We start from the raw sequence: 16,060 nt of genomic DNA on the forward strand, positions 1-16,060 counted from the left end.
ATAACAGATTGGATAAGGTAGATGACAAATGGCTTAATATAAAAGGTTTATTAAAAGAAATGCAAACAAAGAACATGTTTTTGTACACTACAAATGTTATCAGGAGGATGGTTGCTGTGAAATTCCATTATACTGCGATGACTGGAATCTGCTGAACTTCAGGCACGGTATCCATCGGCTCAGCATCCACTGGAATCAAGATGAGACATAAGGGAATAGCTTTGACATTTCAATTCCTATGTAGCCATAACATTTATTGTTTATACACACAAATTTAAAAAAAGTCAGTTTTGCAAGTAGGCTTACTACTTCACTGAACACGTTCACAAAATTAACCAGTATATGGTTAGAATGTTTACTACCCATGAACTAAATGATATGCCGGGTGGTTTAAGCCTACTTGTGGTGAGGTCTATGAGTGGTTCATCTGCCTCTAAGGGCAGAGCAATGCCCATGGCCCTCCTGATCCCGTACACACTGCTCACATCTCCTGGAGCCACCTGCCTGGTCAGTTGGGCCAGGTTACCAGTCACCTTCTCTGCTACAGAGAGACAAATGGGAAATTATATTAGAGCCCAACTTCAAGCCAAAGGTGGAGTCCAAATAAAGATCACATTTCTTCCATTGGAATTAAGATAGTCTAAAGGAAATAGCTTTGACAGAGAAATTCATGTTTCGTCATAACCGTTTCTGGCTGCACTATTTTTACAGGGTTCAAACCAAAGCTTGAATCCAAACAAAGACTTGTGGGGGAAAGGTGACATGTAGTCAGCTGCACAACAATGACTTCAACTGAGATGTCTTCCGCATTTAACCCAACCCAATTGAATCAGAGAGCTCCCACCCAATAAAATAGACAGTGGAATTCCATTCTTCTTTAAAATAAAAAAATTAAGTGTTACCCAGCTGCAGCTCCTTGGTGGTTGGGGCTAGCAGGCAGATGTTAAGGGGCTGCTTGACACTCAAGCGTTCCCTCTGCGCTTCCTGCAGCTCGCAGAGGAGCTTTGTAGTCTCATCCAACTTCTGCTGGAAATGTTGGGCCTCTGATGCAAAGACATTCACACTCTTGTTACTTAAATATCAAAGAAAGCTTGCAGGGTCATCTACAATGGGTTCCATTTCTTGAATTATCTTCATAGACCTCATTCAACTGGGACTGCACATGCCCTACAACAGCCCAGGGAGGCTGCAGGAGTCAGAAATGCCTCAATTACCTTGAGGAAGGGTTTAAGCCTAGGAGATTTAAAATGTAACTCTTTGGCTCTCAGTAGCTTTAGAGAATTAACTGGCACACTGTTGGGGTTTGCCCTTTGGTCAGTTAGAGCTGATCTTTACCCTCAGAGAGGAGGTCAGGTGGATTCTGGAAGTCCAAGCCGATCACAGAGACCAGGGAGGCTATCCTGCTTACAGCCTGCTTGCTGGCATCGGGCTCAACCACCTGAGGGAAAAACAGAAGGGTTAGGTTAGTAAAAGCATTTTTGTTTGGATTCCAAGTCACCCAGCGCTGCAGTCAGTTAATCTTTGAAATTGCATTGCTGAAAGGAGAGGCACCAGCCAGGCCAGCTCTTTTCTGGTAGCTCCAGTCGATACCTCTGTCAGTCCCTTTCCAATAAAGAGCAGCAGCAACACCCAACCAGGGAATGAGGATACACTGGACACTAGCCAAGCACAGCAAACAGCCAGGTACAGAGAGCTGCTGTGTGCTTAAGAGAGGCCTGATGCTTTTCTTTCCTCCAGCCACTACACTGCTGTGACTGAGGAGCCATTCAGCCACCCAACGAAGGGGGCGCAGAAAGAAAACAGACATTTCCACATCCCTGACAGAGTGGGTGAACAGACCTGGTCTCAGGGGCTGTTGGAGAGAGGCAGTGTTTTGAAGGGGAAATGTTATTTCTGTGTGTTGGATCATAGCAGCTAGCTAACGAGCCTGCCATGTTGACACAGCTGGAACAGCTACGGCATGTGCAGAAGCTGTTAATATTATCCAACACTGTTGGTGGGGCAGGTTAGCTGGGGTTCACTTCAGCTGGGTGTAGTTGACCTAGGATGTGGTGTCTCTCCTTTATCTGCTAAGGTTGTCCACGTTTAGTGTCCTAGTGTATCTGAGACTTGCCTCCATGTCCTTGTCTCCAGTCTCAGAGGATTCGGTTGGCCCTTGCTCATCTGGACGGGTCTGACGGGCAAGAACACATCAAGTTAGTATTGTCCAAAGAAATGTTCAAATAGCCATATAATTCCCATGCAGATACATGCTTAATGGTTCTACCCCTCTCAGGGTTTTGGAGTGCTCCCCATTAGTCAACGCGTCCAGGAGGTTGTCTGCCAGTATGTACATGTGCTCCTCCGATTTGGACAGGAACTCCGAGAGGCTGCAGACACAATGACAAACACATTACATCAGTGTGTGTTTGTGTATAGTAGTCACATTTGGTCTCCTCTCAGAAGCAGCAGTAGGGTCGTATCAGGTTTACCATGTGGTTTTAGCCTCCACCACAGTGAATCTCATCCACGCCAACAGAACCATAAAATGCCTACTCATATACAAACCCAATGAAATACAGGGGCATCTGGACTGTTATGAGCATGCTGGAATGTTCAAAGCTTTGTTTGTTTGGAATTATTTACTGTAAAGTAGGCCCTTGTAAATGTCAGATCCGGACCATAATATTACACCATAATGTAGGGGGAGGATGAGGAGCAACATGCATACCTCTCAGATCCCTGGAGGCTGGCTTCCTCTCCATAGAAGGAGTAGATCAGGTCAGTGTCCTCTTTCCCGATGTTGGCGAAGCTCGAGTCGTAGGCGGGCGCGTAGGAGGTGTACGGACCATAGTTCATGTACGATACTGTGAGAGCAGAGATTGGATTACATTACAGCTCGTAAACACTGATGGAGATACAGGACCACAGGCTGAGAGCTCAGCCTCTCACAGAGATTCATTTATAGGACTATGAAAAACAGTTTTTATAGAATCACAATCTGACATGGCTACAAAAATAATTGTTGCCCATGAATGGATTTATAAATGGATACATTGAGACTGGTATTTATGTTGCTTGAACATTGGATTTATACATGTGCTTCTATACAAGCTCTGGGTTCAGTCACTCAGATGAGAAGAGGTTATTCAGCGAATCTTGGGAGCCGATGGAAGTCGATAAAATAAATGCTTTTTTTATTATTAAACCTTGTCACTAAGGCCCCTTCAGCTTACCTGGTGTGACCATGTTCCTCTTGTCCTCCTTAAAGCCCTGCAGGGTGTTGATGCCACTCTGCAGCCGGTTGGACATCATGCCCAGCTTCACAGGGCAGTAGCCCACATCTGTAGAGATAAGAGTTGATTGAGAAAGAGGCTCATTTACAATTAAAAGCTGATGATTTTATTACACTTGTTAGGTTCATCAGAAAGATAGAGTTGATGACAGTTGGAATCAATCATGTTTTCCCATGTTGCACAAATAGAAATAGTGCAACGAGCTAATTGCGGGCGTGACTATGACTGGACCTACCTCCAGCCACAAGGTCGACTGGGTTCAGGATTGCCAGTGTGGTGGAACCATCAGACTTTCTCCTCTCAAAGTCCAGCTACATAACCAAATAAAACAATACTTGTATTATTATATTAGTGAACATAAATATATTCACTAAATACATTTCCTTTATTGTAGATGGGGTAAGAGATTGGTTGGCCTAAACAGTTTAAGCCAATTCCATAGCCCGTAGCTCTCACCTCACTCTCCAGCCCTCTGTTGGACAATTTGCCTCCTGAATCGTCAATGAGCTTGCGGATCTCCTCAAGCTCCTTCTCTGCCTGACTGACAACCTTCGACACTTTGTCTTTGGAGTCGTTGTCTTTCCTGGAAGTATTGGAGAACAGAGTATAGAGGAGTAGGAGACTTTGAACTTAACTGATTCATAGGGTTTCATTGTTCAATACCAGAAAAGGATCAGCAGAAAATAGGAATTTATTTTGCTGGCAGCCATTAGTGATTACAATACATTTTGAAACAGTCATCTAAATCTAATAGAGAATACATTTCATGCTATAGCTACAGTACATGTTCCCAATGAATATGCTGCCAGTATACTTTCAATCAAACTTCACATCAAATCTTATAAGTCCTCATGCTGTAGTCTGTTATGTGCAAAAGCATTTCAAATAAAATTGTATTTGTCACATGCCCCAAATACAACAGGTAAGAGTAGTGTACATTCTACAAGCATTGCCTTTTTCACCTCGTAGCTGAGTACCCCAAAACCTAAGTTGCATTGTGATTGGACAAAAGCAATGACTGTACAACCCCTCCCTAGAACTTATTATTATCAGACCTTAGTGAAATGCTTACTTCAAGCCCTTAACCAACAATGCATTTAAGAAAATACCTTAGAGAATAGAATTTCCTACCCATTACACCTCAGTGGGGTTTACAAGGACAAAAACTCCTAAGTTTCAGAGAGTGATTGGTGTGAAAGGTACTGCATAGTGCTGACTGAACACAAGACCTGACACGCTCAAAGGCATTCCTTTCATTATCGCTCATCCTCCAGCCAGAGTCTGTGGAAAGAACTGATCCACCAAACTCTTGGGAGAACAAGCCCACAGCACTTGGACACTATCCATGACTTAACATTAGTGTGTAATACTGCTTGCTTGCTTCTTGGTTGGGATCAGTATTTGGTAAATGGCCGAGAACAGCTTCTCACAGTCTAAGCACCGTAACCCCTATCGGAAGTCTATATATTAGTCTATGTAAATTGTGTCCGAGATCAATATCCATATGATGACTCTCCAAGCAATTAATAACTAAAAGCATATTGTCAGTGTTCATGTGCAGGGTAAAGTTATCACGGTACCTGGGAGTGTTTGGTGCAGACTGGGTAGTCTCGCTAGGATCTGTGGGGCTGGGGCCGTCTTTACACTGGTCCATGCTTGAATTCCCCACCTCTCCAGTCTTACTTGACTGGTTGGCTGGGTTCTCTAGGTCAGCCATGAACTCAATACTCTGCCTCAGGCTCTCAAGCCTCTCCTGTGGGACAGCGAGAGAGAGACAAGAGTTGACTCAGTGTTTCACCAAAATGTATTCCATAATCTGCCGTGTTCCAATCTCAGGGTCTTGTGATTAGTCTTCTGGGGCCCCAATTATCAACAAAACATTGTGGTGAAAATTCATATCTAAACATTCATAGGTATGAATACGGTGCCCTCTGCTGTTCGTATGTGGCAACTAGTGATTATTTCACCCAGGCACACATGGCCAGTTTCCTATATACAGATTAAGCCTAATCCAGGACTAAAACCCATTCTCAAGGGAAGATCCCATATGCATGTGTCAAGTTTACTTCTGTAGAGGCACTCCCCTTACCGGGCGGAGAATCTTCATGCCAGAGTGGAGCAACTTCCTGGCAGCTTTGTGGTAAATGGTCTCTGGCTTGTTGTAGATCATGGCATTCTCACACATGATCCTGAAGTCCTCCTGTATCAATGGAGACACACGGCAGTCAGTCACTGGACTCTGCATATGTTTAACATTGGTTTTCTATTTAATCAACACTTCAGGCTTGATTGTCAATCAACCCACTGCTTTAGAATGAGACAACAAAATAAAGCTATTCTGAAAGTTATTTGTCAAGAAGGTAGAGCAGCTGACTGGTGTACCTTAAGCTCCTCTAGTGACTGGTAATACTCATTCTTGACTTTCTCCTTCATTGCGCCGAAGTCCATGGGCCGCTTGATAATCGTGGAGTAGCCAGGAGCGATAAGGTCAGTCACAGGGAACGAGAAAAACGCACTTGGGTCTTTCCTACAAGAGAAAGTCAGTTGTTGCTTTGATAGGCCTCAATGCAACAGCTATTTTACCAGGTAAGTTGACTGAGAACACATTCTCATTTACAGCAACGACCTGGGGAATAGTTACAGGGGAGAGGGGGGGTGAATGAGCCAATTGGAAGCTAGGGATGATAGGTGGCCATATGAGGGCCAGATTGAGAATTTAGCTGGGATACCAGGTTTTTATTTGACTAGGCATGTCATTAAGAACCAATTCTTATTTACAATGATGGCCAAACCCTAACGACACTGGGCCAAATGTGAGCCACCCTGTGGGACTCCCAATCACGGCCGGTTTGTGATACAGCCTGGAATCAAACCAGGGTCTGTAGTGACGCCTCTAGTACGGAGATGCAGTGCCTTAGACCGCTGCGCCCCTACTCTTACAATAATTGCCATGGGATCTTTAGTGACCATAGAGTAAGGACACCCGTTTGAAGTCCCATCTGAAAGACGGCACCCTACACAGGGGGGCACTACTCTGGGGCATCGGGATATGTTTAGACCAGAGGAAACAGACTGCTAATCAATTCAATGACAATTTCTTAGTAACAAGCTTCACCTTTGGAGCTGTCTGATGAGTTGACTCAAGGCTTCCTGCAGTGGGGTCAGTTTTTTCTCTGAGAATGAGAGAGAAAAAGCAGACGAGGGAGTGATGTGGGTAAAGAAGAGGTTAAGAAAGATAAATAATGGTTAAAATGACTTTATATATATATCAATAGAAATTAATGGCCAAGAAAGGATTATGGAAAAGTGGCAGCCATTGTAGAAACTGGCAAGTAAGTTACCTTCCACTTTATTCAAGGAGGATGCCAGATCAGAATGGATAGGGGTCCTGCTCGCCTCCCTATCATCCCAGTCTGTATCAGCGTCCTGTCCCTTCTTCTTCTTCTTCTTCTTCTTCTTCATCTAAATGCACCATATAAACATGTTTGACACAATTATAATTTTTGATAGATCACCTAGGAGTCAGTCTATTGGCCAAATAAACCCCTTTTTGAATTCTGAAAATCAAAAGCCACTTCAACGTTTAAGTATTGGGCTCTTGAGCAAATCCATGTTGTCAGAGCTGAATTCCCCAACAGGATGGTCTCTGCTCCACTCAGTTGGTGGAGTTCAGACACTTAAACAGGTAGAGTTTAGTCAGCTAGCACCACCCATGGCATGCCATGGAATGAAATGGCAGCTAGACATTCCCCTCAGAAACAGTACACAAAGGTAAACATGGGCTGTAATGAAAATATGGATTCCCAAACTCACCTTTTTCTTGTCATCAACGGGTGACATGGTATCGATCCTTTCCTTATAATTGTTATTTTTCTTGTCCGTGTGTTTCTCTAAATCTGGATGTTCATCAAATGTGTTTTCAAAGCTCGAGCTTCCAGTCGTCACCTCATTTCCAGCAACCTTGAGAACCAATTTAAGTGGTCTCTCCCCGTACTCTGTAGGTGGGACACATTGTGTTAGCTTTAAGTATATTTCCAAATATTTGATCGTAACCAACTCAAGTTGCTGCAGACAGTTCGCTAGCCAGCTCGCTCAACTGTGAGGTATCCAACTAGTTAGCTAACTTAAATTGCTATGTTGCAAACAACAACGTTAGCTAACGTTACCTCCCTACCTGGCTAAAATATATAAATAGCTAACTTGCGGTGAATTCAAATGGATGATTATGCGTTAGCTAACCGAAGCGCAAGCCTTTTAATTGTCCCAAGGAATTCAACCAATACCAGCGCATTGGCGATCAAAATGTGTCTTACCTTCATATTTTTCAGACTTGTGCTTTTTATGCTTCTTGACCATTATTTATATGTTTTGAATCTTTACGCTAGCTAACAACAATGTTATTCTTTGTTTTCTCTCCTGGAAGGGATAGCAATCGATTGCAGCGTGCTTGTTTGGTGCAGCGCCGCATGTCGGCTGGAGGTAAAATCACATTATTTTATCACCATGTGCAATGTTTATTTGTAGATAAGCCAAACCTACCTAACGTGTCCGTGTTGTATGTTTTTACTTTTTTTTTTAAATATTTTTTTGGTTTTATTGTGTCAGAAATGGTCCCAGGCTGTATCACATCCCGTTGTGATTGACGGTTTGGCCGGGTAGGGCGTCATTGTAAATAAGCATTTGTTGTGAACTGACTTGCTATATATATAAATATATATATTTATTTATAAAAAAAAAAAAAAAAAAATATATATATATATATATATATATATGACATAAGAATGTATCAACTTTAGCTACCTGTAGGGGGTGTGATTAACACAGTATTGGTCTCCAGATTTTCCTAAGACTTCTAAACTGGACAGCGGTATCAGAAGCAATGTAGGCCTATAGTACATTTGTACATTTTTATATTTATTTTTTATTTCACCTTTACTTAACCAGGTAGGCCAGTTGAGAACAAGTACTCATTTACAACTGTGACCTGGCCAAGATAAAGCAAAACAACACAGAGTTACACATAAACAAACATTCAATAACACAATAGAAAAATATATGTACAGTGTGCAAATGTAGAAGAGTAGGGAGGTAGGGCAATAAATAGGCCATAGAGGCGAAATAATTACAATTTAGCATTAACACTGGAGTGATAGAGGTGCAGATGATGATGTGCAAGTAAAGATACTGGGGTGCAAAAGAGCAAGAGGATAAATAACAATGTGGGGATGAGGTAGTTGGTTGTGCCATTTATAGATCGGCTGTGTACAGGTACAGTGATCGGTAAGCTGGTCTGACAGCTGATGCTTAAAGTTAGAGAGGGACATATAAGACTCCAGCTTCAGTGATTTTTGCAATTTGTTCCAGTCATTGGCAGCAGAGAACTGGAAGGAAAGGTGGCCAAAGGAAGTGTTTGCTTTGGGGATGACCAGTGAAATATACCTGCTGGAGCACGTGCTACGGGTGGGTGTTGCTATGGTGACCAGTGAGCTCAGGTAAGGCGGGGCTTTACCTAGCATAGACTTATAGATGACCTGGAGCCAGTGGGTTTGGCGAAGAATATGCAGTGAGGGCCAGCCAACGAGAGCATAGAGGTCGCAGTGGTGGGTAGTATATGGGGCTTTGGTGACAAAACGGATGGCACTGTGATAGACTACATCCAGTTTGTTGAGTAGAGTGTTGGAGGTTATTTTGTAAATTACATTGCCGAAGTCAAGGATCATTAGGATAGTCAGTTTTACGAGGGTATGTTTGGCAGCATGAGTGAAGGAGGCTTTGTTGCGAAATAGGAAGCCGATTCTAGACTTAATTTTGGATTGGAGATGCTTAATGTGAGTCTGGAAGGAGAGTTTACAGTCTAACCAGACACCTAGGATTTGTAGTTGTCCACATATTCGAAGTCAGAACCGTCCAGAGTAGTGATGCTAGTCGGGCAGGAGGGTGCGGGCAGCAAATCGGTTGAAGAGCATGCACTTAGTTTTACTTGCATTTAAAAGCCGTTGGAGGCCACAGAAGGAGTGTTGTATGGCATTGAAGCTTGTTTGGAGGTTTGTTAGCACAGTGTCCAAAGAAGGGCCAGATGTATACAGCATGGTGTCGTTTGCGTAGAGGTGGATCAGAGAATCACCAGCAGCAAGATGGACATCATTGAAATAATCAGAGAAAAGAATCGGCCCGAGAATTGAGCCCTGTGGCACCCCCATAGAGACTGCCAGAGGTCCGGACAACAGGTCCTCCGATTTGACACACTGAACTCTATCTGAGAAGTAGTTGGTGAACCAGGCGAGGCAGTCATTTGAGATGCCAAGGCTATTGAGTCTGCCGATAAGAATGTGGTGATTGAAAGAGTCAAAAGCCTTGGCCAGGTCAATGAAGGCTGCTGCACAGTACTGTCTTCTATCGATGGCGGTTATGATATCATTTAGGAACTTGAGCGTGGCTGAGGTGCACCCATGACCAGCTCGGAAACCAGATTGCATAGTGGAGAAGGTACGGTGGGATTCGAAATGGTCGGTAATCTGTTTGTTAACTTGGCTTTCGAAGATTTTAGAAATGCAGGGATGGATGGATATAGGTCTATAACAGTTCAGGTCTAGAGTGTCACCCCCTCTGAAGAGGGGGATGACCGCGGCAGCTTTCCAATCTTTGGGGATCTCAGACGATACGAAAGAGAGGTTGAAAAGGTTAGTTATAGGGGTTTCAGCAATTTCAGCTGGTAATTTTAGAAAGAGAGGATCCAGATTGTCTAGCCCAGCTGATTTGTTTGGATCCAGATTTTGCAGCTCTTTCAGAACATCAGCTGTCTGGATTTGTGTGAAGGAGAAAGGGGGGGGGGCTTGGGCAAGTGTCTGCAGGGGGTGCTGAGATGTTGGCTGGGGTAGGGGTAGCCCGGTGGAAAGCATGGCCAGACGTAGAAAAATGCTTATTGAAATTCTCGATTATCGTAGAAGTATCGGTGATAATGAGGTGATTGTCCTATCTCTCTCTGACGTCATCACATCCTCCTACTGAGTAATTTTGTATTATAATAAATGGACACTTGCTTTAGAAAGGTGAAGCACCCTAAGGTTATCAGAAGCCCCTGGCCCGAACAATCAGGCAAACTGGTTAAAACAGACAGAGCCGAGAGGGATCCCAAACAGAGAGGAACGGAGGGTGAATGTAGCCTCTGATGTGTGAGTAACAGGCTTCCCCTCCATGCCCTCTCTGGAGCTAACTAGGATAGACAGCTAGACCACTGTTTCTCACCTATTTGGAGCCTCCACCCCCTCACTTTGGACACATAGGGAGTGAATAAGTGGATTTACTCATAGAAAATGTATAGAAATAAATTAGGTACAGAGACAGTAACTTTGACCCACTAACTTTCACATGGCGGTTGCCTGTCCCACTTTCCATTCCCCTCCTCTGTGACTTTTCACGTTGACGAGCATAAAAGGCCAACCGATCCAGGACACATTTTTACTGTACGTTTAGCTTTACCTGAGGCAGCCCCCCCAGACCATTCACTACATTGTTTACTTTACATTTCCACCAGTCTAGTTTGCCTTTAGTGTCACGACTTCCGCCAAAGTCTGCTCCGCTCCTCCTCCTCCTTGTTACGCGCCAGGCTGGTTTTTCCCCGGGTACCGTGTTAAACCCGAGTGTGTTTAATTGTTTAACTTATGCATTATTGTGATTGTTGTCACGCTTTGCACTTTTGCCATTTGGCTGGAGGATTTTAGACGCAGTTGCATCCGTCTGTTGTCACTTCTGCCAATTAAAGTGTGCGCAGGATCACAACTCTCCACTCTCCTGCACCAGACTTCTTACCAGTACCGCACAACCTGACATTTAGTTCTCTGTCTGCACTCTAACGTGAACCTGCTTTGAAACACTGAATTGTTTTTATTTCATGTAATATCTCCTATTGTCATTATGGATCACAAATAGGAGTTTTACTTGCCCTGGCCTGGGACAAAGACCAGCAAACTGTGAACTGTCCAAAGGGAGAGATAGCCTAAGCTAACTCTTGTACAGGGCTTATTATTAGGACACTGCACAGGCTTCTGCTCTGCCTCCTCTATCCCCTTCAGAGCTGTTATGCTCTGTTAAATCGCCACATATTTTACAGGCCGATGAGTGACAGATGTTTTATTCATGGAGGGAAGATAGTGTGCATTCTTTGAAGCACATTCCAGGTTTTATGAAGAGGCAGAGGATGGGGGCTGAAAATCCAGTTTCTCATATTCAGAATTGGTGGAAACGAAAAGGAACAGAATTGGCCATTCCGACCATACCTTCCTTTCAGATGGAAAGGTGATTCTGAGGCTCTGATGAATGTATAATTTGTATAATCATCTATGTATACTCATGTATGGCTATCAAAACAATACTCAACTAATTATAATTTATCTGGATATCAACGTCTCTAAATTTTTGCGAAGTGATCATATTTTTACATTTCAAAGTTGATCATTGAGGATTTTAGTTGTATTCTATCTGTACAGCAAAACAGTTTAGCGTTATCACTGCCCAGCCCACGCAAGCAAATACAATTTTTATTTTGCCCTTAAGGATAACCGTTTTAAGCAGTGAGGTAAATCATGTCAGTTGATTTAAAAACCCATCACTCTGGTTCAGCTCAGGCTTAATACTGTCACTGTCTGGTGAGTTCTGATACAGAAGCCTAAAGGAGGAGCAGTGTCGCAGCTTCTTTATCAATAGTCTTGACTATTATCTGCCTGTGTTGTCACTCTCTATCCCTCACAAGCCTTGGGGAGAGAGAATCACTGTCCAGTACTCTGTGTCCCTTGAAACTGAGATAAGGCTCAAACCATTCAACACTGACATGTCAAATCTTCACTTTTCTTGAGGAAAGAGCATGAATAAGCTAACATTACGGCTGAAAAACACTACCACTACACTGAATACCTATAAACATATGACAGAGGTCCTATACTTTCAGTGCATTTGAAGGGATGTACTGTAACTCAATAGAAAGCTGTATAGCGTGTGTCCCAACCTGTACCCCTACTCCCAGCCCCAGCTCTTATTCCCAGCCCCATCCTCTGCCTGTTTGCCTGTCGGTACTCTGTACTCCTACTCCCAGCCCTTATTCCCAGCCCCATCCTCTGCCTGCTTGCCTGTCGGTACTCTGTACCCCTACTCCCAGCCCCAGCTCTTATTCCCAGCCCCATCCTCTGCCTGCTTGCCTGTCGGTACTCTGTACCCCTACTCCCAGCCCCAGCTCTTATTCCCAGCCCCATCCTCTGCCTGCTTGCCTGTCGGTACTCTGTACTCCTACTCCCAGCCCCAGCCCTTATTCCCAGCCCCCTCCTCTGCCTATTTGCCTGCCGGTACTCTGTACCCCTACTCCCAGCCCCAGCCCTTATTCCCAGCCCCCTCCTCTGCATGTTTGCCTGCCGGTACTCTGTACCCCTACTCCCAGCCCCAGCTCTTATTCCCAGCCCCATCCTCTGCATGTTTGCCTGTCGGTACTCTGTACCCCTACTCCCAGCCCCAGCTCTTATTCCCAGCCCCCTCCTCTGCATGTTTGCCTGTCGGTACTCTGTACCCCTACTCCCAGCCCCAGCTCTTATTCCCAGCCCCATCCTCTGCCTGCTTGCCTGTCGGTACTCTGTACTCCTACTCCCAGCCCCAGCCCTTATTCCCAGCCCCCTCCTCTGCCTGTTTGCCTGCCGGTACTCTGTACCCCTACTCCCAGCCCCAGCCCTTATTCCCAGCCCCATCCTCTGCCTGTTTGCCTGCCGGTACTCTGTACCCCTACTCCCAGCCCCAGCCCTTATTCCCAGCCCCATCCTCTGCCTGCTTGCCTGTCGGTACTCTGTACCCCTACTCCCAGCCCCAGCCCTTATTCCCAGCCCCATCCTCTGCCTGCTTGCCTGCCGGTACTCTGTACTCCTACTCCCAGCCCAGAGAGGCCATGGGATCCATCTGTTTCATTCAATCTGTGGCTCTGCACACGCTTTGGAAGTCCATGGACGTCTCAGGATTAAAAGGAGATCGGTTACACCGAACAGGGCTAACAAATGGCAGATGTTGTGAAATTCATTATCCCCTGTCACAACAGAGGGCTGAGGGGACCCAGAGATTATTTTCCACATGAAAGCATGCAGCATCCTAACGGAACCATGGGAAACCGCTTCCCACACTGTGGCCTGTATGGAATGAACATGTTTGGTCTCCATACATTCACAACAAAAACACAAACAGGGGGACACAAAAGAGGGTTTGAAATGGTTTATCTGTCTTGCACATGGTTTGGGTTTGACCAACCCATCAGCACTCGAGTTATGCAGTGTTTATATGCCACTGTAGGGCCAAAATACTATCATCACTTGAAATTTAAGCCATTGGAAAAATCCAGTTTCTATAGTTTTTGAATAACATTTTTGTACAGACATTGGTAGTGCTTTTTTATGACCTTGGACAACCCAGTTTTATGCTATTGTCCATTGAAAATGGTCATACTGCCTATGTTATTCTCTATAAGCTTTTGCAATGCACTATCATCTAGGATCTCCAGCACATAATCATTATTTCTAAATGACCTGAAACCATGTAATCAAATCAAAGAAAATGTTATTGGTTGTGTACACAGAATCAATGGCACATCAGTTGTTCCCTGACAGAGATGAACACTGCGAAGCAGATTAACGTTTTCTTCTTTAAACTCAAAGGGCAGAAATCTGAATCCTATTCAGATGTGACAGAGAAGATGGTTTAGGGTCACCATGTCTTGTCAACAACGAACAGGGTTTGAAGATGTATAACCAGCAATCAGATAAAAGAGATATAAACATCAAAGAGTCAAAGCCAATCATTCTTTCTCTCCTGCCTGTCTGTCCTGATTGCTGCCAATCTGTCACTGTGATGGCTGCTTTGAGACTCCATCACTCACTCAATCACAGAATGACATTTAACTCTCCTCCTATCTACGGCCTTCACGGTGTCTGTGTGTAGCTTTGTTTTTCTATTAGACTGTTATGAGACTGTATTACTCCCAACATTTACCATGGCAGAGGTCCCAATATCTCGAATACAGTCTTAAGCCACTGGAGTCAGTGGATATGACCTGGCTCTGTGTTGGAAGTTCCAACTTGGAGCAAAGCACTGTACATCACTATGGTGATGAACTCATGATCTACTGTAGTCTGTACTGTGTTGATTGTGTGATTATTCGCTCAAACTATTGCAAAACTAGTTTCAACAGCCAGGGTACCTCGTGCTGCTACAGATAGAGGAGAATCAATGCAGAGCTGTGTTTGAAGTGCTGCATGAGGTCATTTGATATGCTGTCATTAGCATCTCCCGCTTCCCATCGTCAGACCTAGTCTTCTCTGATCCAATTACTGTAATGTATATTTTATTGGGATTTACTTCATGTTTTTGTAGTTTAATGCCTTGTGCTTTAACGTATTATTCTGTTTTTGAAAGCTCCATTTCAATTTTTTGTGTGAGTGGAGAGTTCTCTGATGTGTGACTGTGGGGGAGTCTTGTTGGGGGTTGACAGTGTCTGTGTGTTTATATGACAAAGAGAAGGAGGGGGAGGAGGTGTGTGTGTTTTCAAGAAGGGGGGTAACCAATGATTTATGTCGCTCTTGGACTTTTTTCTCTATAAGCCTCTGAAGAAAGTGGTCCTGGGGTGGGGAGAATACAGGGGACCAGTGTTCAAAGCCTGGTGATGGTCCTCTTTCAGATCCTAAGCTGTATGAAAAGTTCATATAAACTGTGTAGCAGCCATTAGCAAATGGTCTCTGAGTCTGCGAACACAATGAGAGTTCACCATCCAGACCCACTGATTGGTACTGTATGAGGGGGTAACACTGTCTGTGCACTCGTTGACGTTCCACATTTTACGGGGGAAGGAACTTCCAACTTTGGTAGTTAACCTGACATTCCAACCAAAGGTTATGCCTCCCAATTTGACACCCAATAATGAGAGGAGGTATTGACTCATCCCAAATTGTTAAAGATGGCAAAAACCTGTAAGGCCTATTTTATCAGAGTGAACCATTAACTGCCCCAGGGCAGCAACTTTAACAGTATCTTTCCATCTGCTATACTAACTGCCCTAAGGGTCGTAACATCTATACCTTTCTGCAGCATTGACCGGGACTGTTAGAAAATGAGCCTGCATGCTGTCCTCTAATGCTCTTACGGTGTTATAAAATTCAATCTGCCGGTAAGGGATAAAAAGCCCACATGAATGTGATTTCCAAGGCCTTGGCAGAGAGGGAGGGAGAATACCATGTGGCGAAGACCGCAGTAATTGTCTCATTTCTAGACAGATGCCCACAGGTAAGAGTAATTACAAAGGCCCATTACTCCCCATCCCGTCCGTACATCTGGTCTATGTGTTTGTGTGCTGGTCTCTCGGGCAGGCGGGCCCCGCTGCAGATTCAGATTGCATAGGTGTGGCTTTGGTGCGACATCCGAATGTGACACATGAAAGACAAAAGAGGCCTAGATCAACAGAGGGCGTCTCTGCCCCATTCTGCTGCTTCGGCGTCAATCTGGCAGATGGCATGGGTCTGTCTGAGGCCCCGGCATCGAGGAGTGCAGCGGCTTCAAAGCGCCTCTGTAATCTGCAGGAACATCACAGGCTGGGAGAAAGTGACTGTCTCTCCCAGACACCCGCTCTGCTAAGAGGGCGAGTGAGACCGTAATGAAAGGCAGATAAAGGGATTGTTGGGATCGCTAGGCGCAGGCAGCCAGGGCCGACTAAGCCTGACACACAAAAAGAACATCAGGTAGAGGGGTAAGATAGTCTTTCTTCTTCTTTC

At 44.5% G+C, this 16,060-nt stretch overlaps 1 protein-coding gene across 2 annotated transcripts; it reads right to left on the bottom strand.

Moving 5' to 3' along the window:
• Positions 1 to 29: 29 nt before the first annotated feature.
• On the bottom strand, positions 30 to 7,743 carry LOC109881367 (bromodomain-containing protein 7-like). Of its 2 annotated transcripts, none has more exons than XM_031831217.1 (17): positions 7,589 to 7,743; positions 7,089 to 7,270; positions 6,617 to 6,737; positions 6,391 to 6,448; positions 5,658 to 5,802; positions 5,365 to 5,475; positions 4,856 to 5,028; positions 3,732 to 3,858; positions 3,511 to 3,586; positions 3,216 to 3,323; positions 2,711 to 2,846; positions 2,267 to 2,369; positions 2,114 to 2,173; positions 1,336 to 1,438; positions 903 to 1,043; positions 401 to 541; positions 30 to 189 (listed from the first exon to the last, which is right to left on the bottom strand). In XM_031831217.1, the coding sequence occupies exons 1-17, from the start codon at positions 7,629 to 7,631 to the stop codon at positions 128 to 130; spliced, it is 1,890 nt and encodes a 629-aa protein (XP_031687077.1). In that variant the 5' UTR covers positions 7,632 to 7,743; the 3' UTR covers positions 30 to 127. The 2 variants fall into 2 exon arrangements, with proteins under 2 accessions (XP_031687077.1, XP_020329106.2); XM_020473517.2 differs by having other exon boundaries at positions 34 to 189; positions 6,617 to 6,731; positions 7,589 to 7,725.
• Positions 7,744 to 16,060: the final 8,317 nt, after the last annotated feature.

Source organism: Oncorhynchus kisutch, linkage group LG8, assembly GCF_002021735.2.
Source record: "Oncorhynchus kisutch isolate 150728-3 linkage group LG8, Okis_V2, whole genome shotgun sequence".
NCBI classification, from domain to species: Eukaryota; Metazoa; Chordata; class Actinopteri; order Salmoniformes; family Salmonidae; genus Oncorhynchus; species Oncorhynchus kisutch.